General features: G+C 37.0%; 1 protein-coding gene across 6 annotated transcripts in view; it reads left to right on the top strand.

Moving 5' to 3' along the window:
* Nucleotides 1-20534, top strand: part of ALMS1 (ALMS1 centrosome and basal body associated protein) — a 214362-nt gene that overhangs the window by 33252 nt on the left and 160576 nt on the right. For 3 of the 6 annotated variants that reach the window (XM_044261390.1, XM_044261388.1, XM_044261389.1), the window contains exons 3-7: nucleotides 4506-4701; nucleotides 10038-10155; nucleotides 11158-13288; nucleotides 13401-13550; nucleotides 19271-19430. In XM_044261390.1, the coding sequence (XP_044117325.1) occupies nucleotides 4506-4701; nucleotides 10038-10155; nucleotides 11158-13288; nucleotides 13401-13550; nucleotides 19271-19430 (2755 nt within the window). Of the gene's footprint in view, nucleotides 1-4505; nucleotides 4702-4988; nucleotides 5038-10037; nucleotides 10156-11157; nucleotides 13289-13400; nucleotides 13551-19270; nucleotides 19431-20534 lie in introns of those variants that run through there. The other 3 variants (XM_044261394.1, XM_044261393.1, XM_044261391.1) reach the window with 3 other exon arrangements.

Here is a 20534-nt window from a genome sequence, read left to right on the forward strand (position 1 = left end):
CTGGCCCTGTTCACGTTTGAGTTTTTGACTTCTGCTTGAAGTTTTGGGATGTTTTAGTTCTCATTTGGATCTGGGGGGTTAAATATATCTGTATACTTAAAAATCCCAAATTTGTATCTCTAATCTTTATTTCTCCCTCAAAATGTGTTTATATCAAAAACATTAGAGATTCGAGGGCCTTTTTTTATTGATTAAAAAGGTATAACACAAGTAACCACTGTATGATAGAAACAGCAACATAATGTACAGAAACTTTTGACCAGTACCAGGTGTTGTATGTAAGTGTTAAATCACTAAACTGTACACCTGAAACTAATGCTTATTGAGATTTACATGAAAACTAAAAACTAAAACAAAGAAAAGAAAAAAAGATAAGAAAAAGAAAAAGATATGCAGAAACAAAAGGAATGTTGAACAGGGATGTTTCATAATTTTATTTTATGATGGGAAATTATATATGTTTGCTTGGGGAGAAGAATGATTTAGTAGAGAGGGCAAATGGATGAAAGTAGGAGCGTAGTATAGGAAGGCAGTTGTTGAAAAGAATGGAATAAGATGATGCCTTTGGTAGGTACAGAGACTTTTTAAAGTCACAAGATGAAAATGGAATTTAGATCTGGTGATAGGAAGATAAGGAAGTTCCATCTCCTGCTCTTCACTTAATTGAAGTACAAGATGAGGTCATCAGCTGATATCCAAGATCTATAAAGAACTCCTCAAACTCAACACCCAAAAAATAGATAATCATGTCAAAAAATGAGCAGAAGACATGAGCAAACACTTCTCCAATGAAGACATACAAATGGCTAACAGATACATGAAAAAGTGTTCATCATCACTAGCCATCAGGGAAATTCAAATCAAAACCACATTGAGATACCACCTAACACCAGTTAGAATGGCCAGAATTAACAGGACAGGAAACAACAAGTGTTGAAGAGGATGTGGAGAACGAGGAACCCTTTTACACTGTTGGTGGGAATGCAAGTTGGTGCAGCCACTTCGGAGAACAGTGTGGAGATTCCTTAAGAAATTAAAAATAGAGCTACAGTATGACTCTTTAATTGCACTACTGGGTATTTACCCCAAAGATACAGATGTGGTGAAAAGAAGGGCCCTTTGTACCCCAATGTTCATAGCAGCAATGGCCACAATTGCCAAACTGTGGAAAGAGCCAAGATGCCCTTCAACAGACAAATGGATAAAGAAGATGTGGTCCGGGGCACCTGGGTGGCTCAGTGGGTTAAGCCTCTCCCTTCGGCTCAGGTCATGGTCCCACGGTCCTGGGATCAAGCCCCGCATCGGATTCTCTGCTCAGCGGGGAGCCTGCTTCCCTTCCTCTCTCTCTGCATGCCTCTCTGCCTACTTGTGATTTCTCTCTCTCTCTATCAAATAAATAAATAAAATCTTAAAAAAAAAAAAAGAAGATGTGGTCCATATATACAATGGAGTATTATGCCTCCATCAGAAAGGATGAATACCCAACTTTTGTATCAACATTGATGGGACTGGAGGAGATTATTCTGAGTGAAATAAGTCAAGCAGAGAGAGTCGATTATCATATGGTTTCACCTACTTGTGGAACATAAGGAATAACATGGAGGACATTAGGAGAAGAAAAGGAAAAGTGAATTGGGGTAAATTGGAGGGGGAAACAAAGCATGAGAGACTGTGGACTCTGAGAAACAAACTGAGGGTTTTGGAGGGGTGGGGGTTAGGTGAGCCTGGTGGTGGGTATTAAGGAGGGCATGGATTGCGTGGAGCACTCTGCCTACCTGCGATCTCCCTCTGTCAAATAAATAAACAAATAAAATCTTTAAAAAAAAACAAAGAAGGAAATACAGGAAAAGAAAGGAATTATGAAAAGTATAAATGTATTAGGTAAATGTATTAGGATAATTGTCTTTTTTTTTAAAGATTTTATTTATTTATTTGACAGAAATCACAAGTAGGCAGAGAGGCAGGCAGAGAGAGAGAGAAGAGGAAGCAGGCTCCCTGCTGAGCAGAGAGCCCGATGTGGGACTCGATCCCAGGACCCTGAGATCATGACCTGAGCTGAAGGCAGCGGCTTAACCCACTGAGCCACCCAGGCGCCCCTAGGATAATTGTCTTAATGAGGTTAAAGAATTACTGAGGTTGAGCTAGAGTAGAGTGCTCTGACTAGGCCAGAGGATGGGCAGGAGAGCCAACAGATAACCTGTCTCTTTGGAGTGAGGAATAAACTGTGGGACCAAGTTCAAACCATGCTCGAGGAGACTGAGAGGAGTTGGGGACTAGAGATTTTTTGGTAGAGTCAGACAATGACTGGAATTCCCCTGCTTTTGAACAATTCTTTGGCTCACTGTGCTCTATAGAATGGAGTACTCTCAAAAGAAAAAAATTAAAATTAATCACCTTTTGTTTCCAAGTATTGAAAACACAATTTTGATGTTTTGGGTTGTACTAATTTATCCAGCATAGCAGGGATTGAGATATTCTGGAATGTCAAAGGTCTACTGTTCTATAATCCCAGAAGCTGTAGATGAGCAGTGTTAATATTTTAGAATATTATTCTCCAATTGTTTTTTTTCCCTGCATATATTCATATAACTGGTAGTAAATAGTGGATAGTTGTGTATTTTTTTTTTCTTAACTTACTAAAAGAACATGTAATTAGTGAATTTTAGGTAATGATAATTTTAAATAATAACTTCAAAAATGAAAGTGTTTGAGAAAATCATTCTGTATTATAATACATCTTTTTATAGATTTGGGGTTATTTGGGAATAAGAAATTTATACTCTCTTAAAACATTTGAAAAAACAAAAAAATAGAAAAAAGAAAAAAAAAAAGAAAACATTTGAATTGGTTAAGAAAGAAAAGTTCAGGGGCACCTGGGTGGCTCAGTGGGTTAAAGGCTCTGCCTTTAGCTCAGGTCATGATCCCAGGATCCTGGGATCGAGCCCTGCATCAGGCTCTCTGCTTAGCAGGGAGCCTGCTCCCCACTCCCACCCCCACCTGCCTCTCTGCCCACTTGTGATCTCTGTCTATCAAATAAATAAATAAAATCTTTAAAAAATTTTTTGAGCTTTCTTTATCTTTTTTAAAAGATTTTATTTATTTATTTGATAGAGATCATAAGTAGGCAGAGAGGCAGGCAGAGAGAGAGGCGGTGGAAGCAGGCTCCCTGCTGAGCAGAGAGCCCGATGTGGGGCTCATTCCCAAGAGCCTGAGATTATGACCTGAGCTGAAGGCAGAGGCTTAACCCTCTGAGCCACCCAGGTGCCCCATAAATAAATAAAATCTTTAAAAAAAAAAAAAAAAAAAGAAAGAAAAGTTCAGTAATAGACTTATTTACAAACAATGAAAATCAATAGGTTGGGGTGCCTGGGTGGCTCAGTTGGTTAATCGTGTGCCTTCAGCTCAAGTCATGGTCTTGGTCTTGGGATCAAGCCCCATGTTGGGCATTACGTTCAGTGTGGAGTCTGCTTCTCCTTTCCCTCTACCCCTCCCCCTGCTCATGCTCATTCTCTCTCTTTCTTTCTTTCTGTCTCAAATAAGTAAATAAAATCTTAAAAAATATATAGGACAAGTTTATGGAATAAGGTTAGAAAACAAAGCAAGGCATTTGAAAATCCTGATCAATCTTAAGAATATGTATGAGTGAAAATGTTAGAGTGCTTGCAAATATGATTAAAATCTGATCTACCATTGCCAAGTAGGAAATGTTGTACTAGAAAGAAATTTAGTACATTATCAGACTTAATTGGGAGAAAAGGATACTGTATTATAGGTTGATCCAATATAGAGTTCATTCCTAATCAAATTAATTAAATATGAAAGTAAAAGTATACTTTCATAGCATGGTAGGAAGAATATCTTCATTAACCAATACCAAATTTAAAAGAAAAATGCTGATAAAGTTGTTAACCATTTGTCTTTTTTAAAATTTAAATTCAGTTAGACAACATATAGAACCTCAGTAATTTCAGGTAGTCTTTAATTCAACATTGGTACTTAGTGTGGCCTGTGGATTGGTGCCAATCCATGAATTGGTTGTTTCAGGTCAATCAAGAGATAAATACAAGAATATAGAAGTAGTTAGAAACTTTTATAAATTTGACAGTAATTTTGGTTTTTAGAGCTAAAAATTGGACATTTGGCCTTCTGTTTTATAATTTTGGCTTATATATCTTTTACATTTAATTTTCTAATTCAGATTTGTAACCAAATTGTAGGATTTCATGTAGAACCAAATATAGTGAAGAGAACTGTTAAAGAATAACAGAAATGCTAGTGATATAACACATTAAAAAGTGGGTAGTGATGGGAAGAGCTCTAATGTAGTTAATATTGTGAAAAATATACAGAAAGAACAGTTTTATTTTCTCCAAAAACACTATGATGAGAATGTTATCACACAGAAGCCAACTACATGAGTTAATGGATATTTGTATCTAAATATTAATGTATATGGTAACTTGGTTAATGATTTAGCATATTTTCCTTCAAAATTATTGTTTTAGAGAACAGAATATTGGCAGTATCTTCCTCAAGAGATGGACTCTTCTCACACCTTGGATATAACCCAGACCAGGTTTAATATGAGAGAGGAAGGGACCGAAGTGACAGACCTCGCCTCTGTGGAGGAAGGTATATTGACCCAACCAGAAAATCAAGGAAAGGAATCCAAGAGAGGTCTCTTATGTTCGCCGCTGCTAGGTAATGCCTTTTTATTTTTAACTAGTAGTAATAACATATTTATAACGTACTTTTGGGGGACATTGGGTCTTGCATCTAAATCTCTTTTTTTTTCTTTTAGGTTATTTATTTTAGAGAGCGTGCAAGCGAGCAGGGGGTGGGGAGAAGTAGAAGGAGAGGGAGAGAGAATCTGAAGCAGACTCTGCAGTGATTACAGAGCCTAACTCGAGACTCGATCTCTCCACTGCAAGATCATGAGCTGAGCTGAAACCGAGTCAGACACTTAACTGACTGAGCCACCTAGGCACCCCTAAATCCTTTCATGAATTGAGGAGCTCTGTAGAGCCATCCTCAAAGGTATTAGCTTAATTTTGGTTTTCTACACTGACCATCTGGTCTAGTTATATGTACCTGCCCTTCATTATGTCCTGTTGCTCACAGAAGGTAGAAAGGTGATAACTTCCTCTCTAGTGGGTATACCTCCTTGGCCTTGAGTTTGTGGATTTTTCCTTGGGGTAAACTATATATTATCTTTTGACAATGTCTCTCGCAATGGAACCTCCATGATCCTTAAAAAACAAATGCTTACAAGCTTGCTTCATTAGATTCTTTTTTTTTTTTTAAAGATTTTATTTATTTATTTGACAGAGAGAGACCACAAGTAGGCAGAGAGGCAGGCAGAGAGAGAGAGGAGGAAGCAGGCTCCCCGCTGAGCAGAGAGCCCGATGCGGGACTCGATCCCACGACCCTGAGATCATGACCCTAGCAGAAGGCAGCGGCTTAACCCACTGAGCCACCCAGGCGCCCCTAGATTCTTTTTTTTTTTAGATTTTTTAAAATTATTTTTATTAACACATAATGTATTATTTGCCCCAGGGGTACAGGTCTGTGAATTGTAAGGCTTACACACTTCACAGCACTCACCATAGCACATACCCTTCCCAATGTCCATAACCCAACCACCCTCTCCATACCTTCTTCCCCCCAGCAACCCTCAGTTTGTTTTGTGAGATTAAGAGTCTCTTATGGTTTGTTTCTCTTATGGTTTGTTTCCCTCATGATCCCGTCTTGTTTCATTTTTTCCTTCCCTACTTCCCAAACCCTCCACTCTGCTTCTCAAATTCCTCATATCAGAAATTTATCAGGAATTATCAGGAATGATAATTTTCTTTCTCTGATTGACTTATTCCACTCTACATAATACCCTCTAGTTCTATCCACGTTGTTGATAATGGCAAGATTTCATTTCTTTTGATGGCTGCATAGTATTCCATTGTATATATATATATATATATATATATATATATACATATATATATATATACCACTTCTTCTTTATCCATTGCTTCATTAGATTCTTAGAATTAGTTAAGTCGTATGTTATTCTCAGTTTTCAGACCCTAAAAGTGAGATAAAGAGGTTAAATGACTTGTCTGAGGTAGATCTTACTGGTTTCCTCTGCTTAATATGGCACTGATTTATTAGCTCTTTGCAAAAGGTACACGTGAAGTACCTTTCAGATTATCAGGGTGGGAGATAGAATTATGTTACTACTACTTTGAATCGTGTGGGTATAGAAGAATGGTTAACCAGTATGGTGATTTCAGTTTTTTATGCCTAAATGATAATTAAGGCAATATTATTTTGTTCTTCTTTTTGTTTTATTCAGGTTTTTTTTCCCCCCCAAAAAACGCTTCTCAGCCTTTTGGCTAAGATCAAGTGTAGAATTAGCCTTGACACTGGAATGAGATTTAACCATGATGTTATCTTGTCAGCATTTTATAGAGGAGCGCCAATAGGAGTTAATTCAATAAGTTTTTTGTTTTTTTTTTTAAGATTTTATTTATTTATTTGATAGAGCACACAAGTAGGCAGAGCGGCAGGCAGAGGGAGAGGGGGAAGCAGGTTCCCTGCTGAGCAGGGAGCCCGATGTGGGGCTCAGTCCCAGGACCCTGGGATCATGACCTGAGCTGAAGACAGCTGCTTAACTGACTGAACCACCCAGGTGTCCCACAAGTTTTTTTCAAACATAAGTCAAGGTTATTCAGATCAGAATATGGGCACCAGTGTGTTTTATGATGTAGACCATCAGAGTCCGTTTTAGTATCACATTTTAAGAAAGAATGTTGACAGTGGGGCTCCTTGGTGGTTCAGGCAGTTGAGCTTCTGACTCTTGATTTTGGCTCTGGTCCTGGGATCTGGCTTCATGCTTAGCTTGGAAACTGTTTGGGATTTTCTGCTTCTCCCTCTGCCCCTCCCCACCTCACATACTCTCTTTTTCTTTCTTTAAAATAAATAAATGAATAAAAAAATATTTTTTTTTAAAGAAAGATATCAACAGCACAGCAGTTCCTTTTTGAGAGGAAATGAGTATGACAGTAGATCAAAGAGAAGGCTTTGTTATGATCAGGTGTTTGAGGGGCTGTCAAGCTAAAGAGGAAGGAGTTTACCTTTCATTTATTCACTCATTTGCTTAACAAATATCTAAGTGCTTATAGCGTGTTTAATGCTAGGGATATATAGATGAAAGCTATTTCTACTCTTGGGAAGACTAGTAAGCAGAAAAATAACAGTACCATGGGATTGGTATTATAATGATCTGGTGCAAGGATCTGATTTTGTACTGGCCATGAGCTAAGAATAGTTTTTGGATTTTTTTTTTTAAAGATTTTATTTATTTATTTGACAGACAGAGATCACACATAAGCAGAGAGGCAGGCAGAGAGAGAGGAGGAAGCAGGCTCCCTGCCGAGCAGAGAGCCTCAATCGGGGCTCGATCCCAGGACCCTGGGATCATGACCTGAGCCGAAGGCAGAGGCTTAACCCCCTGAGCCACCCAGGCTCCCCAGTTTTTGGATTTTTAAATGATTGTAAAAAATGAAAAAAAGAAGTACATGTGATAGAGACCATATGTGACCCAAAAAGTGTGAAATATTTATTAGTTGGCCTTTTAAAAAGTTGCTTATTCTTAGTCTAGGGGTTAAAATGAGAATACAAAGCTTATAGGGAGGCTGTTTTCAATTTGATATAACAAAGAACTTTTCTAACGGAGCCATTTAATAGTATAAAGACCATTAACAACAGAAAATGTGAGGTTTACATCACTGCAAAATGTCAAGCAAAATTCTCTAACAGAATTTCAACATTGGGTCGGAGATTATGCAATGTGGCTTCTAAAACGTTTTCTAGTTAAGGTTTTAGAACTACAGCTTCTCATTTACTTTAGATAAATAGAACATTTTTAGTTATTAGAGCAGACCCCTGGATCTGATGTATTGCTAGAGGAAATTTCATCATTGCTGTTTTGTTACGTATGTGTACAGTCATTGGGGGGTGTATCGGTCTCACCAGCAGCAGATGTCATGATGATGACTGGTGTCAGAACAGTTAGATATTTCAAAAAATAGTGGCCTAAGCCATCAGAGTTGTCTAAATGTGAGGAAATGTAGGATCTTTGTTAAAAACCTTTATGATTTTTAGAGGAATGAGAGACTTCTCTGTTATGAAGGTTTAAGACTGAGTCTGTAAGCCAAGGTCAAAGAGGAATCATACCAAGCAGTCCTTGGTAGTCAAGGTTATCATTCTCATCCTGCTTGATTTTTAATAAGTTAATTTTTTTTAAAGATTTTATTTATTTATTAGAGAGAGAGAGAGAGAGCGAGCGAGCACAGGCAGAAAGAGTGGCAGGCAGAGGCAGAGGGTGAAGCAGGCTCCCTGTCGAGCAAGGAGCCCGATGTGGGACTCCATCCCAGGACGCTGGGATCCTGACTTGAGCCGAAGGCAGCCACTTAACCAACTGAGCCACCCAGGTGTCCCAATAAGTTAATTTTTAATAAGGAATTCTATTTTGAGTAACTAAGTGTAGCAAGTACTTTGGTAAGCACTGCAGATACAGCTGTGAATAAAGTGGATGTGGAGTTGACTGTCTAGGTGAGAAGCAGTTAGACCAAAAATTAAAACAATGGTATGACAGTTATGGTAGGGAAGATGTTGTCATGCAGAATTATAGGCATTCGGAAATCAAGAAAGTGTACCATAGCAATGGTATCATATTCATAGTGAAAGAATGTTTAGTTCTAGCAAAATATCACCTATCCAGTTAAATTAATCTTAGAATATTGATGGTTTTATAGTTTTATTTCTATTAAAATTTTGTTTTTGTTTTATAGTTATATAAATGGTATAAATAATGAGGAGTTTATACCTACTTTGTATGTATTTAGGCATATATAATAGGAATTATTTAAGTTGACATTCAGGAATCCACAAGAATTATTTTTCCTTTAAATCAGCAGTTCTCCAACTTTTTGGAGAACAGGACTTCTTTACATATTTTAAAATTACCAAGGACTTCAAGGAGCTTTTGTTTATGTGGGTTGTTGATATTTCCCATTTTAGAAATTAAAACTTAGAAATTTCTAAAATATTTATTAACTCATAAAAAAATAACAACTCCATTGCATGTTAACATAAATTACATTTTTTTAAAGAAATATAACTATTTTCCAGAACAAAATATTTAAGAGTGCCATTGTTTTATTTAAGAAAAAAAATCTCTATAATGTTTGACCTCATAGAGGAAAGGTAGATTTTGATAATCTGCTTTTGCATTCAGTATGTTGCTATATCTCAGATGGTGTAGCTTCTGGAAAATTCTACCATACCCTTGTGAGAGAATGAGAGTGAATAAGGCAAATAACATCTTAATATTATTTTGAATATAATTTTGACTCTAGGTACCTCCTGACAATGTCTTAGGGATGCCCAGGAACCTATGGACTACAGTTTGATTTAAGATGGAAAAAAACACTCATAATGGTTAAGAGCACTTGCTAAGAAATTATAGTGTTTAAGTTCAGTTCTCATTCTGACCCTTAAGCTATTTGAATGTGGGCAAATTCATATTTCTTAAATTTTATAATCATGTTTCCTCAGCTGTGAGATGGGCATAATAATACCTATCCTTCAGGGTTATCTTTGAAATTTTGTACTTTAAATGCTGTTATGTTATCATTCTGATGCTTTTAGAAACTTCCAGATGGCTCCGTATTTAGGTTCTTTAAAGTATTACATGAGTAAGCTAAGCATTTAACTTTCAGCATTCCCAACATTTTTTTTTCCAATTTATTTATTTTCAGAAAAACAGTATTCATTATTTTTTCACCACATCCAGTGCTCCATGCAAGCCGTGCCCTCTATAATACCCACCACCTGGTACCCCAACCTCCCACCCCCCCGCCACTTCAAACCCCTCAGACTGTTTTTCAGAGTCCATAGTCTCTCATGGTTCACCTCCCCTTCCAATTTACCCAAATTCCCTACTCCTCTCTAACATTTTTATGCTTGAAACTTTGCAGTCATACAAGACAACTTTGCTTCCCCTGATTTGCCTTTGCTGACATGTATGACACAAGATCAAGAGTTTGGGTCTGATTCCTTATTTCAACAAAGCGAACCAGATTTTGCACCTCTGAGGTAGGATGATTTATTTTTTTATTTGCATGTAAACTTCCTACTTTTTCTTGTTCTAAGTTGTTACTAATATTAATGACTTCAGGCTAAGGTGAGACTTTTTAGTGGGGGTTAGATATTTTCAGCACACCCTTGGAAGGTAACAAGGCCCTAAGTTAAAACATGATGCACAGTAATTTGGTAGAGTAATACACGTGTAAAAATGAGCCATACAATTGTGGTTTATTTAAAAATGGTTTTTAATGTATTTTAGCATTTCAGGCATAATTTATTTTATTTTTAAATTTTTATTATTGTAGTATAGTTGACATACAGTGTTAGTTTTGGGTGCATAACATAGTGTTTTGACAGTTCTATTCATTCTGTAGTGCTTACCATGACATGTATTGTACACCTGAAACTAATATTATGGTGTATGTCAACTATACTAAAATAAAATGTTTAAGAAAAACTGTAGATGTTTGCAGAGTAAACACCTTTGCCCTTCTGCTATGTATTACCTTAAAATCACTTTTATGAAAAGGTGTTCTATGTATAATAGTCAACTAATAATTAGGTTACTGCTGTGTTTTAAGAGTAGATCACTTCTTAAGGGGTTTTAAAGAGCACAGTAAATGACTAGTGAAAGAATTGGTGAAAGTTAAGTGAGTATTAAATTATGATAGGTGATAAACATTTTAAATAGTAAAGTTTGAATTTTTTACTTAATCTTTTTTTTGGCAGTATGAAAATATTCCCTGTTTTTTTATAGTCTTGTTTTAGGAGAAGGTTGAAAAAAAGTCAGGGTCGTAGGATGGAAGTTCGTATTCTGTTTACACAAAATTTGCCTGGTTCAGTCACTAACCACTTTAAGGGAATTTGAGATTAGAACTTTGTTTTTTCAACACACTTTTCAAATAATCTTAATTTTGGTGACATATCAATTTTGTATTTTTCATGTTAGTATTTAAAAAAATGTTTTAAATGTGTTATTTATTTATTTATTTTTAACTGTATATTTTTCAGGGGAATTCCTGGTAAGTCTGAAGATACTGAATGGTTTTCTCGACCATCGGAAGTTAGTGAAGCTTTATTCCAGGCAGCCTCAGAAGTAGCTTCAGATTTAGTTAACAGTTGCATTAGTGTATCTCAGCACTCGCTTATAGCTAGTACAGCTGTTGAGTGTCGGCACTCTTTTTTACCTTTTGAACAAGGGATTAAAGAAGAGACCCCTTCGTCTGATACAGTTGATGAACTGAAAACCCCCAATGACTTCGATAGTTATGATGCTCTTTGTTCCTATATGGCATGGAAGACACAAGAAGTTCAGGAGCCAGAAGTCAGTTTAGCTGATAAAGGTCAAGTTTCTGTTTCAACCTCATCTTATACAAGTGATGAATACATGACTCCTGAAGGAAGTGACAATTTTGATGCTTCTTGTTCATATGTGCAGTATTGGAAACAGAAAGCTTTACAGCAGTCAGAAAATTATCTAACCAGTAAGGATCATGATTCTTACTCAGATTCGTCTGACACAATTGATAAAAACAAAATTCCTAAGGGAAGTGACAGCTTTCATGCTCCCTTTTCATGTACGCCATGGAGCAAACGGAAAGTTTCACACCATCCAGAAACATATGTGATCAGTAAGGACTATGTTTCTTTTCCCCATGAAGTTGCTCCTCATTTTAATAACAGAATGTCACATTCTTTCTTGCATTGTCTGTTGGAAAGAAGAGGAAAGGGCATTCCCTTGACAGCCCACAATCATTATTTTGGGAGTGTTTATTTAAGGGCTCCAGCTGAGAATGAGGTGAAAGAAATGATAGGGTATGAAAGAAATGAAGAAGGTCTGGAGAAAGAACTATCTCAAGGTTTTGAACAAAAGGATAGTAGAAGTACTTCAGTATTTCCCGAGATGCATCCCAGATCTTCAGAAATAAAATTATTTGAGAATGTTGTAGTTCCTGATAATTCTGTAAAAGTTTTGGAAATAGATACACACTCTAGGCAACATGGTACCTCTAAGATGGAGGTTTCTGGTGGTCCTCTTAAGACGATTAAATCCAACTTGGATGAGACATCAGAACAACTGTATTTACAAGAGGAAAGATACCAAAGGGCAGCTTCTGCTTTTGGTGGAAATAGTGTTGATGCTTCTGAAAATGTAGCCTTTGAGGTAGTTATTGCCTCTATTGAGCCTTCCAAGAAAGACAGTACAGTAAATGAAATCGAAACTGACATTAGTAAGTCTTTAATAAATGACAGCCAAGAACGTGAACCAAAAAATTCACATCTTTCTCTATTAAATTATAATGGTGAAAACTCTTTGTTTGATGAGCTTAGGCATCCGCTTTATCAGTCTACTCCTGAGGTGTTTGAATTAGCGGCTTCAAAACCATTGTTGCATAAAAAAGATAATAGTGATAGCTCCCTGTATTGGCATCTTGATTTAAAATCCCTCCCCAGTGCTCCTCAGGAAATGTTCATTAAGCCACTTTCTCTTATTCCAGAGCTTAAGTCATCTGCTGCTTTAAGTGAAAAATCTCACAGCCAGGCTGCTGGTCTTGGCAAAGCACAGTCAGCTTTATTTCAGTGCGATCTAGACAATGAACCATTTCTTCCCATTGGGAAGATAAAGTCTGGTCCTGATCTTGACCTTGCAGAGAAGGCAGGATCTTCAAACATTTTTTATCCAATGAAAGTATCAACTTCAGATTCTTTGGTTTTACAAGATTTAAGAAGATTTGAAGAAATTGCGGATTCCTCAAACGATATTTTGGTTAAGAATGTAAACTCCAGTAACATCATTGAAGGTCCTTCTGCAAGTGTAGGAGGTGGCTTTTCAGCAAACTTGGTGACAAGTGATGCTGAGTCACAAGGTGCTTTATTAATGACCAGTAATGCATCATTAATTCCAGTCGGTCAAGAGTCATTGCTGAAAGCTGATGTAGGCCAAGATAAAATTCCTCAGCCTATGGGAGCCAAATCCTATTTTACTATACATACAGTTATGCAAAACGACTCCTATTTTGTAGAGGGCCTGCAGGGGAAGGCTGAATCTGACACCTCTACTCTGGGTGATGATACTGAATCCTGTGACCTAGATGAAAATGCTGCTGTGGGCAGTACAAGAGCTGTTGATCTACAAAGAGAGGTGAGACACAATAAAATGATAGTTGGGGGAAATGTCTTTTCTAGTACTATTTTAGGAAATGGTGTTGTTACTTGTTTTTATTTTTCTTTCTTTCTTTTAATTTTATGAGCAGGTGTGTGAACAAGGTGACTTGACTGTTGAGTGCATTGAGCTAGCAGGTTTTAAAAATGTGCTTGATGATCTGGAGGTTTGTGACAGCTCCCTGCACAGGCAGTCTGCCTTAGAACTGCCATCAAAGGAAGAGAGTGATTTTGAAGAGCCTGTAAGTTACGCTGTTTGATATTTCTTATGGGGTAGGGAAAGAATATTTTAGTTGAAAAATGGGGTTGAAAGTAAAGGGCCCATTTATATCCTCTAATACCAACATGTGACTTACAGTCTGGTCTTCATCTGATATCCAAGAATATGCTCCATTTATTTGTTAGAGGTTGGCATAAAAGAAATATTTGTGTTTCATAGACGATAAGAGTTAGTGAGTTTTGTGGTGTCTGGGGAAAGGCCTTCCTTTGGAGCTCCCAGGCCTTTTATGTTGAGACGTGCTAATTCTTCCCAGTTGTGGCAGCAAGAACCTTTAGACAGTATTCAGATTAGACTCACTGGTAGAAATAGTCAGTTGTACATTTTTTCACTCTGCCCTTCAACTTATAGGCATTGGAATAGACCCTGGAATATTTAAATATTTCTGTTTAGAAGCTCCTGAAAGGTTTGACTTCAGAGGAATTTTGAAAATTATAAGAACCATTGTTTTCCCAGGAAGGATGCTGAGGTGCTTCATACTCACACTAGTTAGTGTCCCCAAAGGAAACTAACTGCCTCCTTCCCAAATGAGTGACATACTGAAGGATATACACATCCCCCCCCCATTTATATTATTATTATTGTGTATGTGTACTAGAAAATAACTTTGAAGTGCTAAAAAGTTCTCTGTCAACCTTTCTTTTATACAAAACTTCATTTGCCTGGATGCTTGCCTTTCTTGGTTTTAATGCTCCTTTGGTCTCATTGCCTATCCTCTTTTGTCTGATACTGTCAGCTTCTTTATAATATATCCTTGTATTTTATTAGTCATTAAATATAGCTGTACAATAAATGTTGTGTACTTAATGTTACTTTCCCTTTCCTGTTCTTCCATGTATAAGATTAGTATGTCATTGGAAAGCTGCTAGTTTGGGTTGCAATCATTTTTAGACCTTTAGGTTCAGGCAGTTGATTAGAGAAAATGAACAAAGATATTGAGATAAACTTTTCCTTTCATTTATAATTACTGAGTATATCAAAAATTGAAATACAGAGAACTGTGAGGTTAATTTTATTTCCTTTAATATTCTGGGCACCTGGGCACCTGGGTGGCTCAGTCAGTTAAGCATCTGCCTTTAGCTCAGGTCATGATACCAGGGTTCTGGGAACAAGCCCCGCATTGGGCTCCCTGCCCATCTGGGAGCTTTGTTCGTCTTTTTCTGCTCTCCCTGCTTGTGCTCTCTCTCTGTCAAATAAATAAAATAAAGTAGACATTGTTTAATTCTAATTTTCAGTCTCTTAATGGGGATGAAAATGATAGCTAACACTGTGTGTTCATTTAGTCCTTTGGTCAGTCCTATTAGGTAGGATTATTGGGGATTGGTATCATCCTCATTGTATAATTGATATTTAGAGGGTTAAGGAACTTGCTTATTGTTATTGAGCAAGTTGAGGACTAGTATTTGAAACTAACCTTACCTTTTTTTTTTTTCCAAGATTTTATTTATTTATTTTTGAGAGAGAGATAGCAAGAGAGTGAGCACGAGCAGAGGGGAGAAGGAGAAGCAAGGTCCCCGCTGAGCTGGGAACCTGACATGGGGCTCAATTCCAGGACCCTGGGACCGTGACCTGACCCCAAGGCAGACACTTAACTGAGCCTCCCACGCATCCTGAAACTAACATTATCTATATATTTAACCCCTATATCATAAACTGCCTTCCTGTTTAACTATTATTCAGTGAAACCAAAGACAAGATTTTGCATTATTTTGGCAAGAGTGAAGGTTTTGAAGGGGATTGGTCAAAGTGAAAATTTCACTAAGAATGAGACAAAAATATAATAAATCTTAAACTTCTAACTTTTTGGTAGTACTACTTATGTAACTTACATCAACCTTTTATACACATAATACATATCTGACGAAATGTAGATATGGGTGCTTGCGTGGCTCAGTCGGTTAAGCGTCTGCCTTTGGCTCAGGTCATGATTCTAGTGTCCTGGAAGTGAGTCCCCCATCAGGCTCCCTGCTCACTCTTTTCCCTTTAGCCTTCCCCACTGGTTGTGATCTGCCTCTCTCTCATGCTCTCTCTTTCTCAAATAAATGAATAAAATCTTTTTTAAAAACCCGCAAATTTTTTTTTAAAGATTTTATTTATTTTGACACAGAAAGAAATCACAAGTAGGCAGAGAGGTGGGCAGAGATGGGGAAGCAAACTCCCCACTGAGCAGGGAGCCCAATGTGGGGCTGGATCCAGGACCCTGAGATCATGACCCGAGCCTAAGGCAGATGTTTAACGACTGAGCCACCCAGGTGCCTCCCCAAAACCACAGTTTAAAAGAAATGTAGATAGATATTCATTTAATAGTGATATGCTAAGATTAATTCTGGCCACTATTCCAGATTTTATTTATGTGCAGCTGTAGCCTTAAGTATACTTCTTCACTTTAGGGAGCACGTTCCCTGTATTCTCTTTCACTCTTAGCTCCATTCTGTAGTCTGGGAGTTACAATGCCAGTATCAGGGAAATAAGGACTCAGATATGGTAGTAATTTCCTGCATGGCTCACCTTGCTCTCAGAGGGCTTGCCTGCTTCTTGGTTCCTTTCTTATTCTCGTCTCTGTCTCAGAAGAGTCATTCATATTTGTTTGCCTACATTTGATACTAGCCATCATTTCTTTAAATGATTGTTCGGGCATCCACTTGTATATGATGTAGCTTGGGGCTGTGAAAAGAGTGTGGAGATGTGGAGTCAAACCTTGTTCAGTTATTTGTTAGTCTCATGCCTTGGGCAGATGACTTTGGAGGATCATTCTGCTCATCTACATGAAGAAAGAGGAATAGTAACAATCAACCTCATGCATTGTTATATCGAATGGGGTAAGGTATATAGCACTGCCTGCCTGTTAGTTTCTTCACTTCACTGAAACCAGGTGACTAGACCCTCACCAGTGATTTCCTCCTGCCTATCGTTGTTCTTCCTTCTGTCTTTCTCCTTGTTCCTGGTAGCAGCACATTACATTCTTTTAGCTTCTGTGATAAAATACTCTTTTTAGGAAAGAAAGTACTGTTTTAGTATTCCCTGTTTTAGTCATGTAACTAAATATTATTTAAAGTTTACTTTTAGAGTTCTTTTTGTTTTGTTGGTTCTGCGTCTTCCACCAAGTACTTTCCTCTCATGGTTTAAATGCTTCTCTCTGTGTGATGGCTATTACCTCCATTTTTAGATCCTAATATTTCTACTAAGGTAGACCTGAATGCTTTCTTGCATGACATTTTTTGGTGAATATTCCTGTCACCTCAAACACAACTTGCCTGTACCAAAGAACTCAGACGTTTTTATGGAATCGGACTGACTTGCAGATTTTCTTTGTTCTTAGAGAGAAGTTAACATGTCTTGGTTTCTTCATCATCTTTGATTGATTCTTTCTTTATTATTGATTAAAGACTGGGAGATAAGCCAGTTTAATTTTTTTCTTCCTGATTTCTCCCATTTCCAGTTAGTAATGAAGATCTGCTGATCTCTTAAATAAATTCTTCTCATCTTTTTCATTCTACATCTTTTTTTTTTCTTAAGATTTTATTTATTTGAGAGAGAGAGAGAGCATGAGCAGGAGGGAGGGGAAGAGGGAGAGGGAGAAGAAGGCTCCCTGTTGAGCAGGGAGTCCAATGCAGGGTTCAGTCCCAGGACCCCAGGATCATGACCTGAGCCAAAGGCAGATGCTTAACAGACTGAGTCACCTAGGTGCCCTACATTTTCTTTTGCATTAACTACTCTAGTATCCGTATATTTCGAAGCTTTGATAATAATGAAGTTTTATTTATTTACTAAATTTTAATTTCAGTATAGTTAACATACAGTGTTATATTAGTTTCAGGTGTACAATATTCTGTACATTAACAGTTATATACATTACTCAGTGCTTATTGTGTTAAGTATACTCTTAATTCCCTTCAATTAGTGCACCTGTCTCCTCCTCTCCCCCCAACCATCAGTTTGTTCTCTATAGTTAAGAGTCTGTTTTGTTTTTGTCTCTTTTTTTCTTTGTTCATTTGTTTTATTTCTTAAATTCCACATAAGTGAAATCACATGGTGTTTGTCTTTCTCTGACTGACTTAATTCACATAGCATTATACATTCTAGATTTGTCTGTGTTGTTGCAAATGGCCAGATTTCATTCTTTTTTTTTTTTTTTTAATATTTTATTTATTTATTTGACAGACAGAGATCACGAGTAGGGAGAGAGGCAGGCAGATAGAGAGAGAGAGGAGGAAGCAGGCTCCTGCTGAGCAGAGAACCCTATGCGGGGCTCGATCCCAGGACTCTGGGATCATGACCTGAGCTGAAAGCAGAGGCTTTAACCCACTGAGCCACGCAGGCGCCCCTCATTCTTTTTAATGACCGAATAATATCAGTGAAATCGTACTGAAGTCAAGATTGGAATAGAAATTTTTTTTTTTCTAACTATATTTGAAAGCTCTAGAGAAAAACTGTTAAATACACATATGTGCCTGGGGACACACACACGAAGTCTCAATCATATATGTGATACATGTGTTAATGAACTGTACTTCAAAAAAGTCTCCTTTAGGAGTGGGATAATTGAAAACTTAGAACTTTGTGCTTTGTTTAGAGTAGAGTTTCTCTCTACTGTTGTCTTTTTGGATATGATATTTCTTTGTTGTGGGGTGTGTGTGTATTTTAGGATGCTGAGCAACATCCCTGGCTTTTACTCACTAGATGCCAACAGCCACACACACTGCCCCCAACACCCAAAGTCAGGACAGTAAAAAATGTCTACAGACATTGCCAGATGTTTCTTGATCAGGGAGAGATGGGTGGGGGCAAAATCTAGAGAAAACTAGACCAAGGCAGCGGAAGTAGACTATTTATTTTACACCCTGCCAGCTTCCTAAGATTGTTCATTACAGCACGATGAAAAAACCTTGACAAAAGAGGATTGAACAAAATTCATCTTTACATGCATTTTTAGACTCTCCTGAGACTGCATCCAGAAGCGGGAATAATATTTTTAGGAAAATAAATAAACTTAGATGTGGTATATTGTTTTTATATGAGAGTATGATGTGAATTTGGTGAGAAATGATACACGTTTATGTACTGACATCACCAGAGTTGGTTTCTAATTTCTTTTCTAGTAAGGATTTGCTGGGATCTGATGAAACTTTGAGAAGTTCTTTTTCAGCATTTAACCTTTACTTCACTGTCAGTTTGTATTTCCCACTATTCTTGTTTAAAGAAATTTGAGGATTTAGGCTTTTTGGTGATTGATCATAGATCCAGTTCTTTGATACTTTAGTTTTTTTTCTAAACATTTGTGGATTTCTTGAAAATATTCCTGTTCTCTCTTTCCTTCTTTTCTCTTTCCTTTTTACAACATAACCTCTCCTTAAAAAAAAAAAAAAATCCTTGAGCTTGTCAAGAGTAATACCAAAGTTCACATTCTTCAGTGATCATACCATTATATGGAACAAACCAGATAGGCTTCCTATCTGTAATTTTCTATATAGACAGACTTCCAGACCCTCAAGAGTAATTTGTAGAGCCTTCTTAGAATTGACCAAACAAGATATGACTTGTAAATGAATTTAGGAGGGTTGAGAATATGAGCTTAAGGAACTGTTTAAACTGTTAAGTATTCATTTTCATAAAAATTAGGTTTGTTTTAATCAGGTGAAGCCTACTATTAATCCTATTTTCTTCATTTTTTCTCTCTTTGTATAGGTAGGTTGTTCTAATACGGACACTAATCAGACTTTTTCATCCGCATTGCCTCCATTTACTCCTGATGAGCCAACCATAGAGTTGGAGTATCACTCTTCAGATCTCAGGATGTTGAGGGTATCTCCTGACACTGTGCAAAAGTCTCTCAAACATATAGCAGGTATGTAGAAAAGAAGATATTAGATGTTTGTGTGACTAGCTTGCTAAAAATACATTGCTGTGGCTAACTAATGTTTTATTTTTGAACACTTTCAATAATGTTAACTTTGGATTAGGTGTATTTATAAATCCCCAGGTCTTTTATTAGGTGAATCATTTGGTTTTTCATTGCCTTCTCTACGGCAGTGTTTAGAACTGAATTACATGGCGGAGTCTATTAGAGTCATTTTTTATTTCTGCATTCCTTTCTGTGACTTGAAGGGAAGAAAGAAATTAATGGAGCACAAGAGGAAAAGAGTGGATCCAAATAAATTTGTAGAGAGGAAACAAAGATCAGTTCTGAGGTAGAAAGCAAGATTATCTGCTGAAGGGGGGTAGTGATAAAGGAGGGTTAGGAGGTTTGAGGAGAGTAGATTGGTGCAGGCTCAGAATTTATGTTAAAGTGAATAGGAATTGCAGCTGACCAAGAACAAGCAAAAGAGCTGGCAGGTAGTTCTGAGAAGTCAGCTGAGGTTGGAGATGATTCTGTAGTGTTGTCAGCCTTACTAGAATCTCTGGTTTTTCTCTTCTAAAACTCAAGACTGCAGAAATTGAGTTAGAGGTTGATCCTCAGTTTTGCTGAGGGATTTGTTGAGTGGGTGGATGTGGTGGATGAAAAACAGTGTAAAGGAATCAGTAAATATTAAACGTTTAGATCTGTGAATGTGCGTTGTCTTCCTTTGATAGATTGCCATTTTATATTAAATGCTTTGACCTATAAATATGGGACACCTTTTCATTTTTTAAGTTTTCTTTATTTTTTTCAACAATATTTTGTAGTTTTCAGTGTATGAGCCTTGCAGTCCTTTGTTAACTTAATTCTAAGTATTTTAATCTTTTTGTTGAAAAAGAAACTTTTCTTAATTTCATTTTTGGAGTATTCATTGCCAGTGTATGGAAATACAGTTGAATTTTGTTAATTGTATAGCTGCAATCTTGTTGAACTATTTGTTATTATCTCTAATATATTTTTGTGTGGATTTCTTATAATTTTTATATACATGACTCTGTCATCTTCAAATATAGTCTTCTTTCTTTCCAACATGGATGCCTTTTATATATTTCA

This window comes from Neovison vison, chromosome 8 (genome assembly GCF_020171115.1).
Source record: "Neovison vison isolate M4711 chromosome 8, ASM_NN_V1, whole genome shotgun sequence".
Lineage (NCBI taxonomy): Eukaryota > Metazoa > Chordata > Mammalia > Carnivora > Mustelidae > Neogale > Neogale vison.